A 21,850-nucleotide genomic window follows, 5' to 3' on the forward strand; every position below is an offset into this window, starting at 1 on the left:
TGCCACAAAAAACCCTAAACTTACCCCTGATAACACATATACCCTAAACTTTTGTTTATCTCATGAAAATTTTATTTCCATCTAAAATATATTTTTCATATTGGTATAAGTTCGATATTTTTGACATAAATAAAATTTGGGTATTTGTGTTGCAATAAACAAGTTTAGGGTTTTAGTGACATAAAAATATTTGACTCATTTGTGTCACATTACGTGCAGTGTGAAATTTTTATAATATTAACCCATTATAAATAACTAAATAATTTTCTAAGATGAATCTAAGATAAATGCAGAATCAGTCCCTCATCATTTGGCCACTGACGGATCAAGCTTTAAACGTTTCCATTTTCAATCAACTAATGAAGCATTTAATGTTTTGATCATTGATTAATCTAAAAAATAACTCGATCAATTGAATCCTTTACCTTTGGAAAATGTGCAATCAAATCCTAAGTAAGGGCTTGTCTATTTTCACGCGGTTTCAAACGCAATTCTCCTCAGTCTTCCTCCATTTCCCTCCTGATCATATGACAACGTGACTTGCTCTCTTGACAAAAGAGACTTTGAGGTTGCACCTTAATTTTGTTTCACATGCGTTGACTACATGTTTAAAGTTTGCTTGATTAGAGATCGTGGGGTTTGGTTTCGCAGTGTTGGAGGGAAATCTCGATCCACGTCATTTTTGGGTTGAGGGAGTCGCACCATTTGCCACTGAACCAATGGTTACGCCAAGAAAAAAGGCCCCATAAAATTTTGACGCCACCCACCGAAGGGAGCGTTAGGACTCGATGCCATATTTTCTCATACGTTAATGAGTCCATTGACTAGCAACCGTAGAGGATATGATTGACGAAAATTAGAAGGTTAAGGATTCAATTGAAAAAAGACCGTGTTGTGGGACAAAGAAATGCAGTAGCTAGCCTTGCTCCTCTGCAAACGTGTTGCACATTTGGCACACATCCCAGTTTCGCATGGCGAGAGGAACATCCAAAGTGGGGAAAATCAAACGTCCACTTGCCACAACGAGTCCCCAAGGTGAATACATGCAACCCTTGGTCCCATTGGGAGCTTGAACATAGTTATCATTCCTCGTTCAAACGTTCAAAATCCGTTCATTTCACTGAAAATGAACGATTTTAAAAACATTTTTCAAAGAATAATTGATTATAATGCTTGAAATAATTAGCGCGACAAGAATATATTTTTCCTTGATAACAATTTATTGCTAAAGACAAAATAAAATTTTGTTCATTAATACAAGAGGAAAAGTGTTAAAAAATCCTAGACCTTTTGGATTTGTGCCAATTCGGTCCTAAACATTTCTACTTGATGCCAATTCAATCTTTTCCCTAATTTTGGTCAGATTTTATTATTGGCTACCGGCCCGGTGACGTGGCACGATCGGTGTTGATGTGAACAACTTTTATTAATATTTTAATATTTTGAATTTTTATTTTACTTTTATTTTATTTTCTTTTTCCTTCTCCTCTTCCTTCCTCTAGCCGTCAAGCCTCATTGACCATTGCCGAGACTCAAGCCCTTGCTAGTAGTCGCGAGGCGGCCTCTCGTTGGCCTTGTGCCGGACGAGTGATGCTCGCCCTTGCTAGCCATGGGCGGGCTCGCGGAGACCTCGTTGGCCATTGCCTCTAGTCGATTGCCAAGGTTTGGTGGAGGCTAGAAGAAGGAAGGAGGAAAAGGGAAAAAAGAAAAATAAAATAAAAATTCAAAAATATTAAAAAATTATTAAAAAGTTATCCACATTAGTATCAATTGTGTCACATCGCCCGATCGGCGCCAATTAGTAAAATCCAGCCGAAATGAATAGGAAATGACTGAATTGGCACCAAGTAAAAATGTTTAAACTAAATTGACACCATAAAGAAGATTTACAATTAAATTGACATAAATGCAAAATGTTTAAGACTTTTAACATTTTTCTTAATACCAATTGTCGTTTCTAGAAAATAGATGGATAACGCACCATAAATTCCATGGCCAACATATTAAACTTGGTAACCGAATAGATCGCGTTTCTAGAAAATAGATGGATCCTAACGCACCATAAATTCCATGGCCAACATATTAAACTTGGTAACCGAATAGATCGCGTTTCTAGAAAATAAATGGATCCTAACGCACCATAAATTCCATGGCCAACATATTAAACTTGGTAACCGAATAGATCGCGTTTCTAGAAAATAAATGGATCTAACGCACCATAAATTCCATGGCCAACATATTCAACTTGGTAACCGAATAGATCGCATGAGTTTCCTACCTTTGCGCTACAGACTATTTCATGGAATAATTATGACATCATCTTACTTGCTCGCAGTGCATGCAACAACACAGTTACTAAAAGATAATAGCACTTTATTTAATCTTTATTATTCCTCATCCTTTTACAATTACAGGATAGAACCAACATTTACAGCTCCAAGAAGGAAGGAAGGAAGGAAACAAAATGTTTCCGGTGAGAATGAAGTGAGATAATCAGAAAACAAATAGGATTACCATCTATCGTAAAGCCTATTATCCATCTTAGATCAATCCTTAATTAAAGAGCAACATGTCTCACTTGCGACCCTGCGTTTTTGAATAGAAGCATGATCTAAGGTTTAGGAACTTAATTTCGTAAATTGATCTTATAAATAGCCATAACCCATAAATACTCCTCATATCCACATTTTGTTAGTTAATAAATGCATAAACTCGACAAGTTAATATATTATGGGTGATTGGTGCTAAGGATCACTTCCAAAAAATTGAAATTAGGAACTGCCCGTTAAGTTCCATAAATCCACTCGAAAACCAGACCGCATATCTGATTTTTAGATGAGTCCATGGAACCAGTTGAAATGTTCGGACATCAGAAGAGACGTGACATTTGAGAGCGTCGGAGATGACCGAGAACGAGAGTAATAGAGAGAGCTACGAGACCAAAGGCGGTCTAGAGCAAGAGTGAGGGAGGAATCGACAACGCCGGAGGCCATTGAGAGCAAGAGTGAGAGAGACGGGTGAGGTCGCGAGATGAGTGAGGTGAGAGATGGAGAGAGACAACAAGAAATTTGGTTTTGATATGAAAAGTTTAGACTTAAAATTAAAAATTATATAAAATATATATATACATATATATATACGTGTGCGCGTGTGCGCGCGCGTGTATATATATCAATCTAATAGGCTATTTTGCATTTAGAATTTGGAACTTGATCAGTATTTACCATTTCTAGTAAATTGGAATTGGGAGTTGAACTGGTTCGTGGAAACTATCAATTTTGGATCAGTTAGGCTAGATTCCGAGCCGTTCCAGGTCTTTTTACACGTCCGTACAATGTACCAAGCTATTTTAGAGCCTTGATTTGATTATATATTATCTCTTTAATTATCAAATCAAGCGATTTTATTCTCATCACAACTTTACGGTTTTGACAACCCCCTCGAGCACTGCAGGAATCAATCCCTTCTTTTCTATCCTCAACTCATTAGATTCCCAACCATTACTCATTATGGTTTAGGTCGGAAAAAATGCTATCAGGACAAACTCCATTGAATTGGGGCCCCCAAGAGAAATTAAAAGAAGAGGAAAATAAAGACCCAGCTCTGGCGGCGACGTGAGCGTGACAAGGACTGACGTTTCCCCACAATGATGTGGCCTAGGCGGAACTATTAGGAGGTCTAGAACTTTGGTGACCTCCCACGTCCAGAGAGAGAGAGAGAGAGGCCGGCCTTCTTCAGCAAATACAATAATTCAACTCCACATGCACTTACAAATCCTGCACGTCACCGTCACTAGTCACTCCAATTTAAAAGCTATCCCCACACAAACAAGGAGACAAGCACCACCACTCTCCAATGGCCTCTCTTCTCCCGCCCCCTAAGTACGGATAATTACATCAATAGTTGACAATCTTTGACCAAACATGTGATGTGATCCTGAATTTTTAATTTATTTATTGTAATTCTGAACTTTAATTTAATATATAAACCTTCATCTAACGTAATCTCTTAATATTTCATTATATGTTCAATTTAGTTTTGTATTTATTGGATATGTATAAAAAATGCATAGATTACGTTAAAAATATTAAAAGTTCATGAATCACGTTACACAAATTAAAATTTTATGGATCGCGATATATATGGATTCAAAATTCATGCACGAATTCGTGTCATTCTCATTCTCCTATGTATGTACTGATTTTGTTTTTCCTTTCATGGAATTTATGATGTCCACACAAAACTGTGCAAAAAAGGAAAACATTGACTTCAAGTTCCAAGCCAAACCTAAGCCTCGTTTTTCTTTGTTGTTTTTGTCGGCAGTGAAGCGATCGAAACTTCCTCCTCCTTTCAGTATTTGATTAATCCCCTGCCAGTGAAATGCGTGCACATACGTTTTGAGGCCTTGAAGCGCCTTACAATGCGTAAGCGTGACGAGGAGTCGAATCCAAAAAATTGTATAATCCGTTCCGTCCCTTCGTTTTGATCAGAAGGAGAGAACGCCTCTGAATTTTCCTCTCCTTTTGCTATAAAATCTCGCGCGCACGAACCTCCGGAAAAAGACCCACCACCGCAAATCACACAGGAGTTCGACATCCAGGAAATAAGCGACCGCGAAAAGCCCCTCCCTCCTCGCTTTTGCCATTTCCATCCTACGACGAGAACGAGAAAACACTCGCCTCGGCTCATCGATCGATCCACAGACCGTATCATGGAACGGCCCTCGACCACCGTGCCCCACGTCGCCATCGTGCCGACGCCCGGCATGGGCCACCTCATCCCTCTCGCCGAGTTCGCGAAGCGGCTCGTCCTCTGCCACAACTTCTCGGTCACCTTCGTCGTCCCCAACGACGGCTCCCGGCCAAGGCCCAGCGGTCCCTCCTCGACTCCCTCCCTCCCTCCATCACCTACGTCTTCCTGCCCCCAGTCTGCTTCGACGACCTCCCGCCGAGACCACCCGCATCGAGACCATCATCGCCCTCACGCTGGCGCGCTCCGTCCCCTCCCTCCGCGACGAGGTGCGGAGGCTAAAGGAGTCCACGAGGCTCGTGGCCCTCGTCGCCGACCTCTTCGGCACCGACTCCTTCGACGTGGCCCAGGAGTTCAACGTCTCCCCTTACATTTTCTTCCCCACCACGGCCATGTGCCTGTCGCTGTTCCTTCACTTGCCGAAGCTGGATGAAGCGGTCTCTTGCGAGTACAGGGACTTGCCCGAGCCGTTGAAGCTACCCGGTTGCATACCCATCCACGGGAGGGACCTGCTCGACCCGGTCCAAGACCGCCGCAACGACGCCTACAAGTGGGTCCTCCACCACGCGAAGCGGTACAAGCTGGCGGAGGGGATCCTTGTCAACAGCTTCGAGGAGCTCGAGCCAGGGCCGTTCGAGTACCTGAAACGGAAGAGCCCGGGAGGCCGCCGGTCTACCCGGTGGGACCGCTGGTGAACATGGAGCAGAGTAGCAAATCTGACGGCTCGGAGTGCCTAAAGTGGCTGGACGGACAGCCCGACGGTTCAGTCCTGTACGTGTCGTTCGGGAGTGGTGGGACCCTCTCGTTCGACCAGATTCAAGAGCTGGCTCTGGGATTGGAGATGAGCGAGCACAGGTTCTTGTGGGTGGTGCGGACCCCTAACGACAAAGCGGCCAACGCCACCTACTTCACCGTGTACAGCCAAACGAGCCGTTCCAATTCTTGCCCAAAGGCTTTCTCGAGAGGACCAAAGGTAGGGGCTTGGTGCTGCCGTCGTGGGCCCCGCAGGCCCAGGTCCTGGCCCACCGCTCGACCGGCGGGTTCCTCACCCACTGCGGCTGGAACTCGACCCTCGAGAGCATGGTCAACGGCGTGCCGCTCATCACCTGGCCACTCTACGCGGAGCAGAAGATGAACGCTCTCATGCTGACCCAGGACATCAAGGTGGCCCTGAGGCCGAGGGCCGACGCGGAGACCGGCCTGGTGGGGAGGGACGAGATCTCCCGGGTCGTGAAGGGCCTGATGGAGGGCGAAGAAGGGAAGAAGATCCGGAACCGCATGAAGGACCTCAAGGACGCGTCGGCCAAGGTGCTCGGCGAGGACGGTCCTCCGCCAGGGCGCTCTCCGAGCTGACTCTCAAGTGGAAGGCCAAATTCGTAAATTAGCCTCACCTGAATCGCATCGCCTCACATCACGTATCTTATCCTTCTCTTGTCTTATTGTTTATATTCACCCTCTTCTATGTTATTATCTCTTCTTTAATGCCATCAGTGGAGCTGGTTTCTCTATCTTTGCTCGTTTCCTCCCCTCATCTAACTCCCCCTCCACGCACATGTGGAGAAGTTGCTCTGTACATGCCAATCGGTCGTGGAAAAGTTGCCCGTACATGCTCACTCACCTACCGCCCATTTTTCAGTCGCGAATCGATTATTACCTGTAACTCCGACGAACTAGGCGGTGGCGGTAGGTGAGAGGGAACGGCAGTCAAAACAGTGGGCTGCGTTGGTCGTGTGCGTGGGTGGAGCCTACCCTTCGTTTAGGCCAATGGCATGAGCTGTGGAAGTTGGAAACCATTCACACATCAGCTGCGAAAATGATATCTTGATGAGCTCCCCGTAAGAGGATTAGGTAGGCGAGGGCATTTGACATTCCCAATTTTCGTTATTTTAAAAATAAATATTGGGAAAGTTCAGGAAAGAGTCGGGCGCATAAAGGATGGGGCGGGGAGTTCAATAATGTTAAATTGAAAATCGAGGAGGGGAGGGATAAAGGTGTGAATGATTGTGGGAGAAGGTGGTGGGTGATCCCTCTATGAATTCCAAACGGTGGGCCTCTCTAGAAGCCTAAAGATTCTTGTGTGGATCGCTTTTACAAACAAAACTTACTTGTCGTTGAGATTGTAAAAGATATCCGGCACTTCTGCCGATGCTCACCTAGGAAACTCCCTACTCCACGAGTCACCAAGGAAACCTGATAGCAAAAGGGCTTAAGCTGGTATGAACCAATTAATTCGCCAGCTCCTAGGAATGGAAAGAATTAGCTCTACTCCACCTGAGAAAGGTTCAGATACAGGGATTACTTTGTAAGACTATAGTCGTGGGGGATAGACATACTAGGACCTTACTAGTAGGGAATTTGCTATAAAAATTAGGATCCGTTTGTATAAAGGAAACTTAATTCTCGGAAATTAATTTCTAACTTTCCGGTATTTAGATGATTCCATGGAATGAAAATAAGAAGTTGAGATTGAGGAAAACAACTTCTCCTTTTGACAAGAAGGGAATCACTTTCGTCAAGCCACCGAACAAATAAAAACTAATCATTTCATAGAAAATAATTTCATTCATCACGAAATTTTCAATGAAACAAATACACCATGATAGTCTAGAGCTAGCTACTCTTTTCTTCTTCTTCCTTACTAGGAGTCTACCTTCTCGGAACTAGACCAATAGGCTAGAGCATCATAGCATGGGATTCATAACCTAGCTATTAGATATGATATCAGGATTTTCATTTGCAGATCTCAACAGCACGCATGATATCATATTTGGATGCTATATGTTTATTTATTTTTCATGATGTAGAAATGATAGTTACTCTGATGTTTTACCCTTTTATAAATGAGACTTTTACCAAAGCTTAGTTGACATAACACAACTCACCTTTTCCTTTTCATCAAGTGGAAAGGAACCAATGACTCCATTGCGAGTGAGACTGGCTATAACCTTGTCAATCAATACAAGATTCGCATATGCCAATAGAGTCGCAATCATGAAAATTTCTCTCTCTAAGTTTTGGAGAACAAATTCTCTCCCGGGGCAGACTTCCAGAGAAAATCATGTTATTTCAGCTTTCAAACAAATGGTAAGCTAGTCGAGTACATCGTGCATATTTCAGGATAATAACAAGAAGAGTGGTGTTGTTCGGCTTTGAACTACGTGTGACGTGTTACTATATCGTGTTATTATGTGGTCGTTTTTCGAAAACACAAAAAAAAAAAAAAAAAATCAAGAACTGTGCCTACATTAACGATGTAAAACTATGATTGGTAGAAAATTGAAATAAAATCTATTTTTCATTTTACTTTAAGACCATTTATTGACTCAAAGAACCGAATTAGCCAAAGCCATTGTATAAGCCTGGCCTCCTAACCAGTTTAATTTTGAGAACTCAGAACTAGACAACGAACCAAAGCCATAAAATGGTAAGCGTATCGTGCCAAAAATCAATTTAATACTAAATTTTTTCATTTTATCAATTTAATTTAAATTTTTATTCGAAATTTCAATATAATTTTTATGATCTCTCACATTGCGGTCTCATCATTACCAACCCTCCTACATGACACATTGAAAATTGGCCAAAATGACTATATTGGAATTTTATACAAAATTTTATGATTGGATTAATAAAATTGAAATATAATAATTGAATTGGCATCCGGATTCCGTACAAGAAGTTTAAAAGTAATTAGACAATTTCTTCTTGAACTAGACCATAGACTTGTACAACATTAATCTTACAGGAGTCTTGGCTCTTTTAAAAAATTGATCAATACTTTGACACTCCTCCTCGATCTATTCTCGCCAGCATACTTCGTAGTTTCTCAAACTTTATTGGAAGTTTCTGCTCTTACATGAGTATGCTCAAATCTCTTATCAAACAAAATTCATTCTCAAAACCATGTCATTTTTGTGTAACGTGTAGAGTATTATCAAAATAGTATATGTAATGTAATATTTCTTAATATTAACGTGAGATAGTTCAAAAGCATATATTATAATATTGCAAAAAGAAATTTGACTTCATGCTCATGTCTAAATCAGCTGCAACCCTACGAAGACGGAGAAACCACAATTTCTTAGAATACATTTTACGTAGCTTTCTAAAATTTTCATGCTGTGGAAAATCAAGTACCACATGAATGAGACCTGCAATGATATTTCCACAAAAGATTAAGAAAATGGGTAATTATCCAGAACTACATCAGCACTCGTCCAACCGTATACACGTGTCAAAACCGATTGATCCTCACTCATTAAATGACGATGAAAGGTTTGACTACGTAATGGCGCGCATGAGGGCCAAGTTGCATGGCTCTCGTGAGGAACAGAAAGTTTCAAAAATAATTTAATAAATTGAGTAAAGCTTTTCTTTTCTTTTTCTTTTTCTTTTTTAGATTGAGTAACGTTGTGTATACTAAAAAATCATCTTGTAATATTACAAGAAAATGCATCTCTAACTATCGCAAGAATTTATCAATAAGCATGTGAACAAAGGACACCTGAAGAAGGGACACCTTCTGATCGAAATGTATCGTATCACTATAATTATCTTTTTTATAAACCAATCTTAATATATCTCATATTATCCTAATCCTGTTTGGTTATCAATGAAGTCGGGTAATCTCTCTTTTCTTTCGGCCAAGTGAATTAATACCCGCCAAATTGCTTCTTAGCTATTATCTTTGATCGATCGATAGTGAATTCAATCCATTAGATACTAAAGTCAAGAGGCCTATCATTAAACGGTAAGTATGATTCTGAATGGTAGCCCCCTCTTTTCAATGTCATATGAAGTATGAGATGAGCGCACGAAATGCTGCATTTTCTTGGTTCAAAAAAAGTTGCTACATCATACTGTAAATTAAATTTTGTATATCCATTTAGGATATGTACGCCTGTTGTCCGAATTCAAATCTTGTGCAATTGACGAATGATTCTAGAAGCTCGTCCGTCATGCATGTCCGCGTGCAACAATTCATCGAGAATGCCTTTTACAAGTTCTTCGGCCGGAATGGGCCATCGCGTTGTCCTCTTGAATTGTGACTGATACCAACCAGTTTGATTTTACCTTTTCTGTTGAACTTTCCCATGAAGGAAAGTAGGTTAGACTAGTGTATCTTTTCTTTTCATTTATTTAGTTTTTATGGTTTGAGCAGCTTTCTTCTTCTCCTTCTTCTTCTTTTATCATTTAGTTCAAATAATTAAGACCTAAAAGCATCAAATTATTTATGGAGAAATTATAACACACGATAATGCATGGCTCGTGAGCTTTTGTACATGAGAATTCAAGCAAGTTATGGATACATCTAGACGTATTCTATACTTCATTTAGACATAACGACCAAACACGATAATAAACCAAACTAAGACACTAAATTTGATACTGAATTTACATGGCTCAGTCGGTATGAACTATTCCATGAGAGAGAGTAGTATAATATTCCATCAAGCAATACAACAAATCTTACAACCACATTTAAATAACTCAAATAATCTCAATATTTCTCAATTATCAATTATACCTAATTAATTTTGCGGTGCATGAACTCATAATTTTTCGCAAAATTATCACTTAATCTTACTGAGAAACGTACAAAATTCTTAGCACAAAAACCCTAGGCGAGTAAAAACACTCGGAATTTCCTCCGGGATGTGATCCCCGAAGGTGTTCTCCACTTGATGTAATTCACGCCTTCCGCACGCATGGCACGAAGACCCACTATGCAACAATCATCATAAGATGGAAAGATGAATTATATCAAACATGCAAAACCCTCGGTCAAAGTTAGACCCATATTTGAATACTCTTCTCACGCTCATAGTTCAACATCACTTTGGACTCCAACATGCAGAACGTGAAGAAGGCGATCACAATGTCCAATTCGGACTTTCGTAACATGGCCTGAATTTTCTGCACTTCTCTGGCTGCTGGTGAGGGCTTCATGACCCTCGCCCAGTGGTTGGCGAGCCTCACTAGAGCCTCACCGGCCATTGTAAGGAATAAAGCAAAAGAAAGAAGAAGAGGAAAAAGAAAAAGAAAAAGAAAAATAATTTGAAAAAAAAATAGTAAAAAAGTTGTCCACTAGCGTCGGCCGGGCGGCAAGGCGCCAGCTAGCCAAAATTTGGCGGATGGATTGAATCGGCACAATTACAAAAAATTTAGGACTAAATTGATAAACAAAAATTATAATTGAATTAATATAAATACAATAAATCTATGACTTTGTTTAGTAATTTTCTCACTATGAAACATGCATCACACCAATTAGTTATCCTCTCGGTATCTTCATGCATTGTATTCTGACATCGCCAACAATGCCAACATCGCACCTAGGAAAACTAGAGACACGACAACTTCCTCATCATCATCAACCATGGAACAGCCCTCGCCCACACACCACATAGCCATCGACGCATCGTACCAACACCAGGCATGGGTCATCTCATCCCTCTCGCTGAATTGCGAAGCGACTCATACCACACTGGGCATGGGTCACCTACTTTTACCGTGTACAGCCAAAACCAAACATTCGAGTTTTTGCCCAAAGGCTTTCTAAAGAGGACCAAAGATAGGGGCTTGGTGGTGCCATCGTGGGCCCCACAGGCCCAGTTCCTGGCCCGCAGCTCCACCAGCTGGGTGCCTCACCCACCGCGGCTAGAACTCGACCCTTGAGAGTGTGGTCAATGGCGTGCCGCTCATCGTCTGGCCGGTCTTCGCCAAGCAGAGGATGAATGCGCTCATGCTGATCCAGGACAACAAGGTGGCACTAAAGCCGAGTGCCGACCAGGAGAGCGGGCTGGCGGGGAGGGACGAGGTCGCCAGGGTCGTGAAGGGCCTGATGGAGGGCGAAGAAGGGAAGAGGATTTGGAGCCAGATGAAGGACCTCAAGGACGCGCGGCCAAAGTGCTCGGCAAGGATGGGTCCTTCCCTTGGGCACTTTCTTAGTTGGCTCTCAAATAGAAGGCCATATTTGTAAACTAGCTTCATTAAAGTCGTATCGTATCATGTGATATCTTATCCATTTCTTTCTTGTTTATCATATGATACCTTGTTTAATGTCATCAGTGGAGTTGGTTTTTCAGTTCTTGTTTGTTTCCTCTCGACGTGCATGTGGAGCATAGCTCTGTCCTGCCATTTTCCCACCTATGTATATGCTCAGCATTCCACTTTCCAGTCTAAATCGATTCTACCTATAACTAGGCGATGCGGGCGTACCCTGCGGTAGGTGACAGGGGAAAGATAGTCAAAACAGCGGTGTGTAGTCCGGCGGGTGGAGCAAACTTTCTTCGCAGCCAACGACTTGAGCTGTGGGAGTTGGGGAACCAATCCGCCCATCGCCATGAAATGATTTCTTGATGAGCTCACCATAAAAGGATGAGGAAGGTGTGGCATTGTCATGCCCAATCTTCTTTTTAAACTAATGTTGGAAAGTGCAGCAAAAAATGGGGCATAAAGGATGTGCAAGAGAGTTCAATCATGTTGAGTAGAATAATTTGGATAAGGTGAATGATTGTAGAAAAAGTGGGTGATCACTAATTGAATTCCAAATCGCGGGCCCTTAAAAACGGAAATATATTTATTTGAAGCACTTTCACATACAAAATTTATATCTTATTGAGAGGTAAATGATGTGTAGCACTTGTCAGATATTAAAAGTGTTGAGAAATGGGCTGCAGAAATCTCTTATTACTCATATTTATGGGCTGGGTCATAAATGAATTGGCTAAAACATTAGAAATGAGTTTAAGTGGATCAAAAATAAATCTAATTATGCATGGGTTTAAATGCGTTGAGAAAATACCCATTTCAAGCCCATTTTCGTTACTACACAAACAGTATCCACTTTCGGCCCAATAAAAAATCTTGTCTGCACTGTTCATTCCCCTCTGCTTGTCCTCTTCACCTTCTGGCTGCGTGCAAGATCAGAGCTACTTTCCTTCGGCTTCGGGGCCACCGCCACACCACCCAATTCAGCAGTCCTGAAGAGGCAAATCCTAGCATTAAGCAACGGCTCTGCCACGATGATGCTCGAGTGTTGACGTTGTTGTGGATGAACTCGTAGAACAAGTAGATGAATTTCCCATAATTTGAGAAGCCCAGGACTTGATTATGCTGTGTGCTGCCTCTTGGTAATGGCAGAAGAGGCTGCATCGGAGATAGGGCTGGTCGAGGGTCTATGAAGATGACATCCTCTTGGGGTTTTTCGTGTTGGAAAAAAAGTTTAGAATAATTTTCTTTTGTACCTTTTTCATTTTTACTTTGAGACTATTGGTTTCATAAAAGAACCAAATCAGCTGGCACTAATTAGTTTTGAATTTTCGTAATTGAAAAACAAATCAAAACTGTTGTGTAGACAACAATGAAAATAATTTTATAGTGGAAGTAATTCGATGGCTCAAAATTTAGAAAAAGAAAGCAACTTCTCTCAATAACCGAACAAATTATTGATAGAATAAAAAGCCATGCACTCTTTTCGATTTTTGTTTGGAAAGGCCTTAATACTTTATCCTCCTTTTTTGAACAATTGAAATCTCATGTGGTAGGGTACGATCTTGCAATGACACTGCTTGAAAAGATTTAGGAAAGTGAACAGTGCTTTTTATGTGGGTCGATGATAAGTTGGATTGAAAAAAACTCAAATTAATATATTTATGTGATATTTACATAAAATTAATTTTTGTGTGATAAAAAAAATCTCTAATTAGTATATCCATGACACATCTACCAAAATTTTAGGGTAAAGTTGGGACAAATGTGGTATGGATATACTGGTTTAAGGTTTTTTACGACATGAAAATTAATTTTAGATAAATATCGCACAGATTGATTTGTAATTTCTAAGTATGTGAAAAGCAGTTTGGGGTGCATGGGGGCATAGGTGTACTAATTTAAATGTTTTATAGTGTTAGTCCTAATAAGAAATATTTTTTTCCGGACAAAGATTTTGGTACAATTTATGTTTTTTTTTTTTTTCCTTATAGATGTGCCGACATGTTTTTGGTAGAAGTTTTTACTCTTACGTGTGAATTCTTGAACCTTTGATTATTAAAAAAAAAAAAAATTCTCAGAACCCGTGTCATTTTGTAGCTAACATGGGAATCATTATCGAACTCTTATATGTAGTCAAATATTTATTATTTTCGTGAGGTAGTCCACAAGAATGTATTATAATATGAAATGGCAGGAATTTTTAACAATTACTGATGGTTCTTGACTAAATCATGTCTAAATTAGACACAACCCTATGAAGACGCAAAAATTATGATTCCTTAGAGTGCATTTTAGGTCGCTTTTTGAAATTTCATTTCGTGAAAATTAGAGAACCACGTGAATGAGACCTTAATGATTTTTTCTCAAAAGAATAAACAAATAAAAGGGTAATTATCCTGAACTTCATTAGCAATTGTACGACCGTATACATATGTCAAAACTGATTAATCTTCTCTCGTTGTATCATATTGAAAGATTTGACCAATTACATGAAGGTCAAGTTGCATGGCTCCTATGAGGAACAGAAAGTTTCAAATATAATTTAGAATTAATGCCACCAAAATTTTTAAATTAATACATTTATAACAAATTTACAATAAACTAATTTTTTAACCACAAAAAGTCCCAAAATTGGCACACTTGCAACAAATTTGCCTTTCGTTAGTTTCCGTTTAAGTTTATTGTCAAATTGCCAAGTTGGATAATACATGGCAATTGACAGATACACTAATTTAGGGTTTTACACTATGTTTATTATAAATTTACTAGTTTGTGGTTTTCAATGGTATTAATCTAATTTAATGAAAAATTAATAGATGGTAAATTTGTTATAAATATACCAGTTTGAGTTTTTTTGATTAAAAAATTAATTTTTGATAAATTTATCAGAAATGTGCTAGTTAAAGATTTTTTGTAGTAAAAAAATACTTTAAAGTAAATTTGTCGCATATGTACCAATTTAAAAATTTTCATAGTATTAATATTTTAATTGAATTAGATGAGTAAAGCTTTTCTTATTTTGAGGATTGAGGTATATATATTGAAGAATTATTTACTAAGGTTATAAGAAAATAGGTCTTTGGCGATTGAACGAATCTATCAGTAGGCATGTGTATAAGAGACTCATTCGTTACATAATAAGGATCTGTCAAATCACTTTACCTATCATTTTTATAAAACCAATCTTAGTATGTCAAATATGATCCTGATTAATGAGAGCTGAAATCTTGTTTCTAGTTCTTCTTGACCACATTAGTGGAGTCATGACAGACTATAATATCTCTTTCTTTTCAGCCAAGTGAATGAATCCAAGCTAAACTCCATGTTACTGTGAATATGGACATGCTTAACCATTATACCAATCTTAAGTTTGATCAGAACTCTCAATTGTGTGATCCTTACAACAACATCAAACGGGTGCCTCAATACAATTATCCAAGTCCTTCGATAGTAATCATTCACAATTGTTAGTGTAAATCAAGCATCCTTCCTAAAAGGAAATCACGACAACCTACAAACTTTCAAATAAGTCAAATTTCCAGTCCTTATGATTTCTTGGATAATTGTGCTAAACTGCACTATATGTTGTTTGATAGAGTTACAACACTTACATACATTAAGCTCCTCGACCATATTACTACACAATAGGTTTCCTTCACTCAGAATCGCTAGGCTTCTCTCGCCTAAGCATATCATACAATTTAGACTTTCAAACAAATTTATTCAACATTTTAGTAATGAAATTCATCACTGTCTTCCCTTGGAACTCATATCGGCCACTATGCTCATTTCCTCTTATTATCATAAGGGCATCTCAAGCTGTCTTCAAAGCTCCACCTCTTTGAAAAATACTGACACCCAGCTAAGTCCAAAACACTAAAGGATATCGAGTGATAGTAACGTAAACCCATCCCTAATCCACACCTTCGAAGGGGCTCTTGTTCAACTATGAAACATGCATCACACCAGTCAAATATCCTCTCGATACCTTAATGCATTCTATTATGACATGGCCAATGATCCCCAACATTGCAATTAGCATTGTTCCCCAATCATACTATACTATTAGGAAAACTAGAGATATGACAATTTCCTCTCTTATGCAGACAAGCATGTTAATTTACTTTCTACGACAGAAAAACCCACTGAAGTAGATAAATTCTGATGCATCAAATACTTCAAAAATCTTACTCATTGAATTAGTCCTCTTCTCCCGCTCAACGTCCAACGCCACTCGAGACTCCAAGCAAGCAAAAAGGATTCGGACTTGAAGAAGGCGGTCTCAAAGTCCAATTCGGACTCCCTTTATACGGCCAACTTTCCCGCACTACGATTCTGGTTGGGTTTCATCTATGGGTACAAACTCAATAATTTGTTAACATATCCTTTCCATATTGAGTTTGATAACAAGCCCATATGGCGATGGTAAGTCAAACTCGAGCAAATGGATAACTTATCTAATCGACCCTAATGAGCGTCCATTCACGGAGTTAATCAAGTCAAAGGTTGAGGTATCTCATATTATATATATTTTTATTTATCAACCGAAGAAAACGACAGTCAATCCAGTTTCAAAACCTGATTGGGAGCCATACACGGCCTTAGGCTTCACTATACTTAACATCAATTTATCCGGAAACTCAACATCTATCAAGTATGAAGTCCACTTGTGAGTTGGGCTTTGCCATTGGACCCACGCAGCTGTTTTCTAGTGTTTTGGATAAGGGGTTTTGGGACTTGTGTATATGACCGTAGACATGACACATTAGCCCCCGCTTGCCGTGTTGATCTCTATTTGTATGTTTCTGCATGATCGCTGCTGAATGGCATAGGATTAATGACGTAGAACATGTAAATGCCTTTATAGAAATATTGGAGCGTCATAAGAGTAGACGGTCCCACAAATCAAAGAGAATTGAGTGATCTTCAAAATTACAAATGTGTTACAATATTTGATTCACGCGTTTCCCTTAATTTCTGAGATGTTACAGATTTTATATGCGTTTTACAGATTTTCTAGTCGTGTTTTGATAACTTTCCCTTTTATCAATATATTTTTCTTAATTTTGTTATTCAATTTCAATTATTTAGTTATTTTCTAAATTGTGACTTCCCTATAAATAGACGCCTAAGATATTATAATATGGACTTCATTATTCAAAATAAACATTATATTGTGGAATAAGTATAACTTTCTCTGCGTCACTTGAACAAGCATCGAATTAGACACATTCACTAGGCAGGAGAGGTTCAACCAGAAAACAGACCTACCACCACAATGCCCGAAGAATTCAACAACCAAGAAAGCAAGTATTAAAAGCCCCCTCATCGCTTTTGGAAATTTCCTGCAGCAAGAACAAGAACATTTGCAAATTATCATCATCAGCCATGGAACAGCCCTCGACCACAGCCCACATAGCCATCGTACCAACGCCGGGCATGGGCCATCTCATCCCTCTCGCTGAGTTTGCCAAGAGACTCATCCACCGCCACAGCTTCTCGGTCACCTTCGTCATCCCCAACGACGGCTCCCCGGCCAAGGCCCAGAGGTCCCTCCTCGACTCCCTCCCTCCCTCCATCACCTACGTCTTCTTGCCCCCAGTCTGCTTCGACGACCTCCCCGCCGAGACCACCCGCATCGAGACCATCATCGCCCTCACGCTGGCGCGCTCCGTCCCCTCCCTCCGTGACGAGGTGCGGAGGCTAAAGGAGTCCACGAGGCTCGTGGCCCTCGTCGCCGACCTCTTCGGCACCGACTCCTTCGATGTGGCCCAGGAGTTCAACGTCTCCCCTTACATTTTCTTCCCCACCACGGCCATGTGCCTGTCGCTGTTCCTTCACTTGCCGATGCTGGACGAAGCGGTCTCTTGCGAGTACAGGGACTTGCCCGAGCCGGTGAAGATACCCGGTTGCATACCCATCCACGGGAAGGACCTGCTCGACCCGGTCCAAGACCGCCGCAACGACGCCGACAAGTGGGTCCTCCACCACGCGAGGCGGTACAGGCTGGTGGAGGGGATCTTGCTAAATAGCTTCGAGGAGCTCGAACCAGGGGCGGTCGAGTACCTGAAACGGGAAGAGCCCGGGAGGCCGCCGGTCTACCCGGTGGGACCGCTGGTGAACATGGAGCAGAGCAGCAAGTCTGACGGCTGGGAGTGCCTAAAGTGGCTGGACGAACAGCTCGACGGTTCGGTCGTGTACGTGTCGTTCGGGAGCTGGGGGACCCTCTCGTACGACCAGATTCAAGAGCTGGCTTTGGGATTGGAAATGAGCGAGCACAGGTTCTTGTGGGTGGTGAGGACCCCTAACGACATAGCGGCCAACGCCACCTACTTCACCGTGTACAGCCAAAACGAGCCGTTCCAATTCTTGCCCAAAGGCTTTCTCGAGAGGACCAAAGGTAGGGGCTTGGTGCTGCCGTCGTGGGCCCCGCAGGCCCAGGTCCTGGCCCACCGCTCGACCGGCGGGTTCCTCACCCACTGCGGCTGGAACTCGACCCTCGAGAGCATTGTTAACGGCGTGCCCCTCGTCACCTGGCCGCTCTACGCCGAGCAGAGGATGAATGCGCTCATGCTGACCCAGGACATCAAGGTGGCACTGAGGCCGAGTGCCGACCCGGAGAGCGGCCTGGTGGGGAGGGATGAGATCGCCAGGGTCGTGAAGCGCCTGATGGAGGGCGAAGAAGGGAAGAGGATTCGGAACCGCATGAAGGACCTCAAGGACGCGGCGGCCAAAGTGCTCGGCAAAGACGGGTCCTCCACAAGGGCACTCTCCGAGTTGGCTCTCAAATGGAAGGCCAAACTCATAAATCAACTCCATTAGAATCGTGTCGTATCATATGATGCCTTGTTTAAAGTCAACAGTGGAGTTGGTTTTTTCAGTTTTTGTTTGTTTCCTCTATGCCCCTTCTTCTTGTGGTAAGTCCTCTCCACGTGCATGTGGGGAATAGCTCTGTACTGCCATTTTCCCGTCGATGTATATGCTCAGCATTTCACTTTCCAGTCTAAATCGATTTTGGGTGCATTTGGGAGTGGCTTTGTCAAGCCACTTTGGGCTAAACAAATTAGAGTTTGGGAACTTATTCGTAAACATATTTGGGGAAAAGTGAGCCTTTGGAAGGCTGAAAGCCCAAGGCTGCCATAGGGCCGCATTAGGCATTTGGCCTTCTTGGAATGCTAAGGAGAGAGTAAGACAAAAAATTTTCTTCCACAAATATCCTTACTAACATTTTGTTTTTCCGGTTTTGTCCTCATGACTATTCACCTTTCTCCGTTGAGGTTGGTCAGCGAAGTTGCGCGGAGCTGTGATGAGCTGGACAGAGGTTGACATGAGGCCAGTGTGGTCATGGCGACCACTGACGGCCGGTTGCGTGACCTCGAGACCCCTCGCAAGTTGCGTTGACTGCCGATCGCGTGACCTCGACGACCCCTTGCGAGTTGCGTCGTTGCAACCGTCGCTGCAACGTTGCTACAAACCAGACGGAGGTCATCGGGGCTACTTGATCTGGTTGTGGCGACCCAAATCTGGGTCATCGGAGGTCACAGCGGTCATGCGACCTTGTTGTGACCTAAATCTCGCGATTTGGTTGCGATCCGGGTCGCGGCTACCCTCACCGCACCGTATCCTCCACAAAGCAACCCTCGCCAAACCGCTTACCCCTCGCCGGCGGTAACTGGCCAACTCTCCTTTTTTTTTTTCTTTTTTTTTTAATAACAAAAGTCTTTTGCAAAGTTAATTTGTCCAAACACTATTTTGCTCAAAAATACTTTACAATGGACTTTCACAAATACAATTTATCAAACATAATTTGCATTTTGAAAAACTCCTTTAACTCAATGGTCTTTACATTTTTTCAAGGATTTTCCCCAAAAGCCTTTCTAAACGCATCCTTTACCTATCACTTTTTGATTATCTTTCCCCACTCAACGCATCCTTTACCTATCACTTTTTGATTATCTTCCCCACTCAACTACTGCAGAGTACCCATGCATCACCTAATTGCAGCCAACGATATGAGCCGTGGAAATTTGAGCCTTTTAAGCTGCAAGAATGAGAGCAAACATTGCTTAGTGGAATAAGCAATGATGGAAAAACTGAGGATGTAGGCGATCCTAAAGTTAGTGCGCTAATTGCACAAACTCATCAAACCTTTAAGCAAATGACATAAAAAATCTATGTAACATAGGTTTATCAAGTGCTATGAACACAAGACAAATGGCAATGTAAAAGACTTATTCAGAGCCATATAATTTTCTATTGAAACCGAATTGCATATAATTTTAAAGGATGTCTCCAATGAAATCTTAAGGGAAGAAGCCCGGAATACCCAAACTTTCGCAATCTAGCATTGTCTCTAAAAAAAGGGCATTCAAATATCCATATAGTAAAATTCTAAAAGCTCATTCAATTTTGATTCCAATTTTCATCAATAGAATTTCACATTTTTTTTGTTAAACTAATTCTAAACTAGAATTAATACTAGTAAAACTACTTAAAATCTAATTTCTAAATTTTGTTTATTTTTTAATTTTATTTCGAAAAGTAGACATAGATCGGGTCAATAAACTGGACCTTGTGTTGATTATGCAAAGACGAGAATTAGGTTATGTTGAACTTGTTTTTCTAAAATGACCTTATTTCTCTTTTTATTTCTAGGACCAAAAAGTAGTTTTTTTTTTTTTTCACTTATTGATTCTATTCCAAATATATTTCCTGATCACTTTTTAATTTCGAGAAACTGAAATATTACTAACATTAACTGAACTAATTTATGTTCTTTTTTTGTTCTGGGGAACAAAAGAACAGAAAATAGAAAAGCAAGATGGTTACCAAACAGATTCTAAATTATGAGCCCTATGAAGACACAAAAATTACAATTCCTTAGAATGCATTTTACGTTGCTTTGTGAAATTTAAAGTCATGAGGATTCGAGAACCACATGAATGAGATCTTAATGATCTTTTCACAAAAGAATAAAAAAATAAAAGGGTAAATATCCTGAACTTCATCAGTAATTGTATAATCGTATACACGTCAAAGTTGATTAAACTTCGCTCATTATACCATATTGAAAGATTTGACTATGTAATGACGTGTATGAAGGCCAAGTTGCATGGCCCTCGTGAGGAAGCGAAAGTTTCGACTATAATTTAGAGTTAATACTCCGAAAAATTCTAACTTATTACATCTGTAATAAATTTATCATCTACTAATTTTTTGACTACCAAAATGTCAAACTATACACTGTAATATATTTACCCTCCGTTGGTTTTCGAAAAATTTATTATCAAATTACTGAGTTGGATGACACGTGGCAGTTGACAAGTATACCAATTTAGGGGTTTATCCTCTGTTTGTTATAGACGTACTAGTTTGCTATTTTCGATGGTATTAATTCAATTTAATGAAAACTAATGAATGGTAAATTTGTTATAAATGTATCAATTTTAGATTTTTAGTGATTAAAAAAATTAATTTGAGGAAAATCTATTGGAGGTGTACCAATTTGAGATTTTTGAAATATTAACCCTAAAATTCAATTAAATGAGTAAATTTTTTTCTTAATTTTTTATTTTTAGGATTGAATTATGTATACTAAAGAATTATTTACTAATGTTATAAGAAAGGGAGTTCGGCGATCGAAAGAATCTATTCGTTGGCAACAGAAAAGAGGGACGCATTTGCTATGTAATAAGGATTTGTCATTTCACTTTGCCTATCATTTTTATAAACCAATCTTAGTATATCAAATATGATCCTAATTAATGAAAGCTTAAATCCTATTCTATTTCTCCATGACCACATCAATGAAGTCAGGAAAGACTATAATCTCTCTTTCTTTTCGACCAAGTGAATGAGTACATGCTAAATGCTTCTTAGCCATTAACTTTATTCGATCAATTAAATCCTGAAGTCAAGAGGCCTATACTTAAATGGTAAGTACAATTTTGAACGATACTAATATTATCCCGACCAATCATATTTACAAGTCTACAAATGCACCAGTCTCCTAGTATTGTCAACCCAAACCGGTTATCTATTAAAAGAAGACTCTGAGAACCCTCCTCTTCTGGGGTCATATGAAGTATGAGATAGAGAGTACAAA

At 40.5% G+C, this 21,850-nt stretch overlaps 1 protein-coding gene and 1 pseudogene across 1 annotated transcript; both read left to right on the forward strand.

Moving 5' to 3' along the window:
- The first annotated feature begins 4,606 nt into the window (after nt 1-4,606).
- On the forward strand, nt 4,607-6,257 carry LOC120292424 (annotated as a pseudogene).
- A 10,838-nt stretch (nt 6,258-17,095) lies between these two features.
- On the forward strand, nt 17,096-18,650 carry LOC120292793 (hydroquinone glucosyltransferase-like). Its single transcript, XM_039311222.1, has one exon. It carries the CDS (start codon nt 17,134-17,136, stop codon nt 18,565-18,567), a length of 1,434 nt encoding a protein of 477 aa, XP_039167156.1. The 5' UTR covers nt 17,096-17,133; the 3' UTR covers nt 18,568-18,650.
- Nucleotides 18,651-21,850: the final 3,200 nt, after the last annotated feature.

This window comes from Eucalyptus grandis, chromosome 4 (genome assembly GCF_016545825.1).
Source record: "Eucalyptus grandis isolate ANBG69807.140 chromosome 4, ASM1654582v1, whole genome shotgun sequence".
Classification (NCBI taxonomy): domain Eukaryota; kingdom Viridiplantae; phylum Streptophyta; class Magnoliopsida; order Myrtales; family Myrtaceae; genus Eucalyptus; species Eucalyptus grandis.

Bases quoted from the DNA above. Each gene is read 5' to 3' on its own strand.
- LOC120292793 (XM_039311222.1), top strand. From the start codon at position 17,134: ATGGAACAGCCCTCGACCACAGCCCACATAGCCATCGTACCAACGCCG.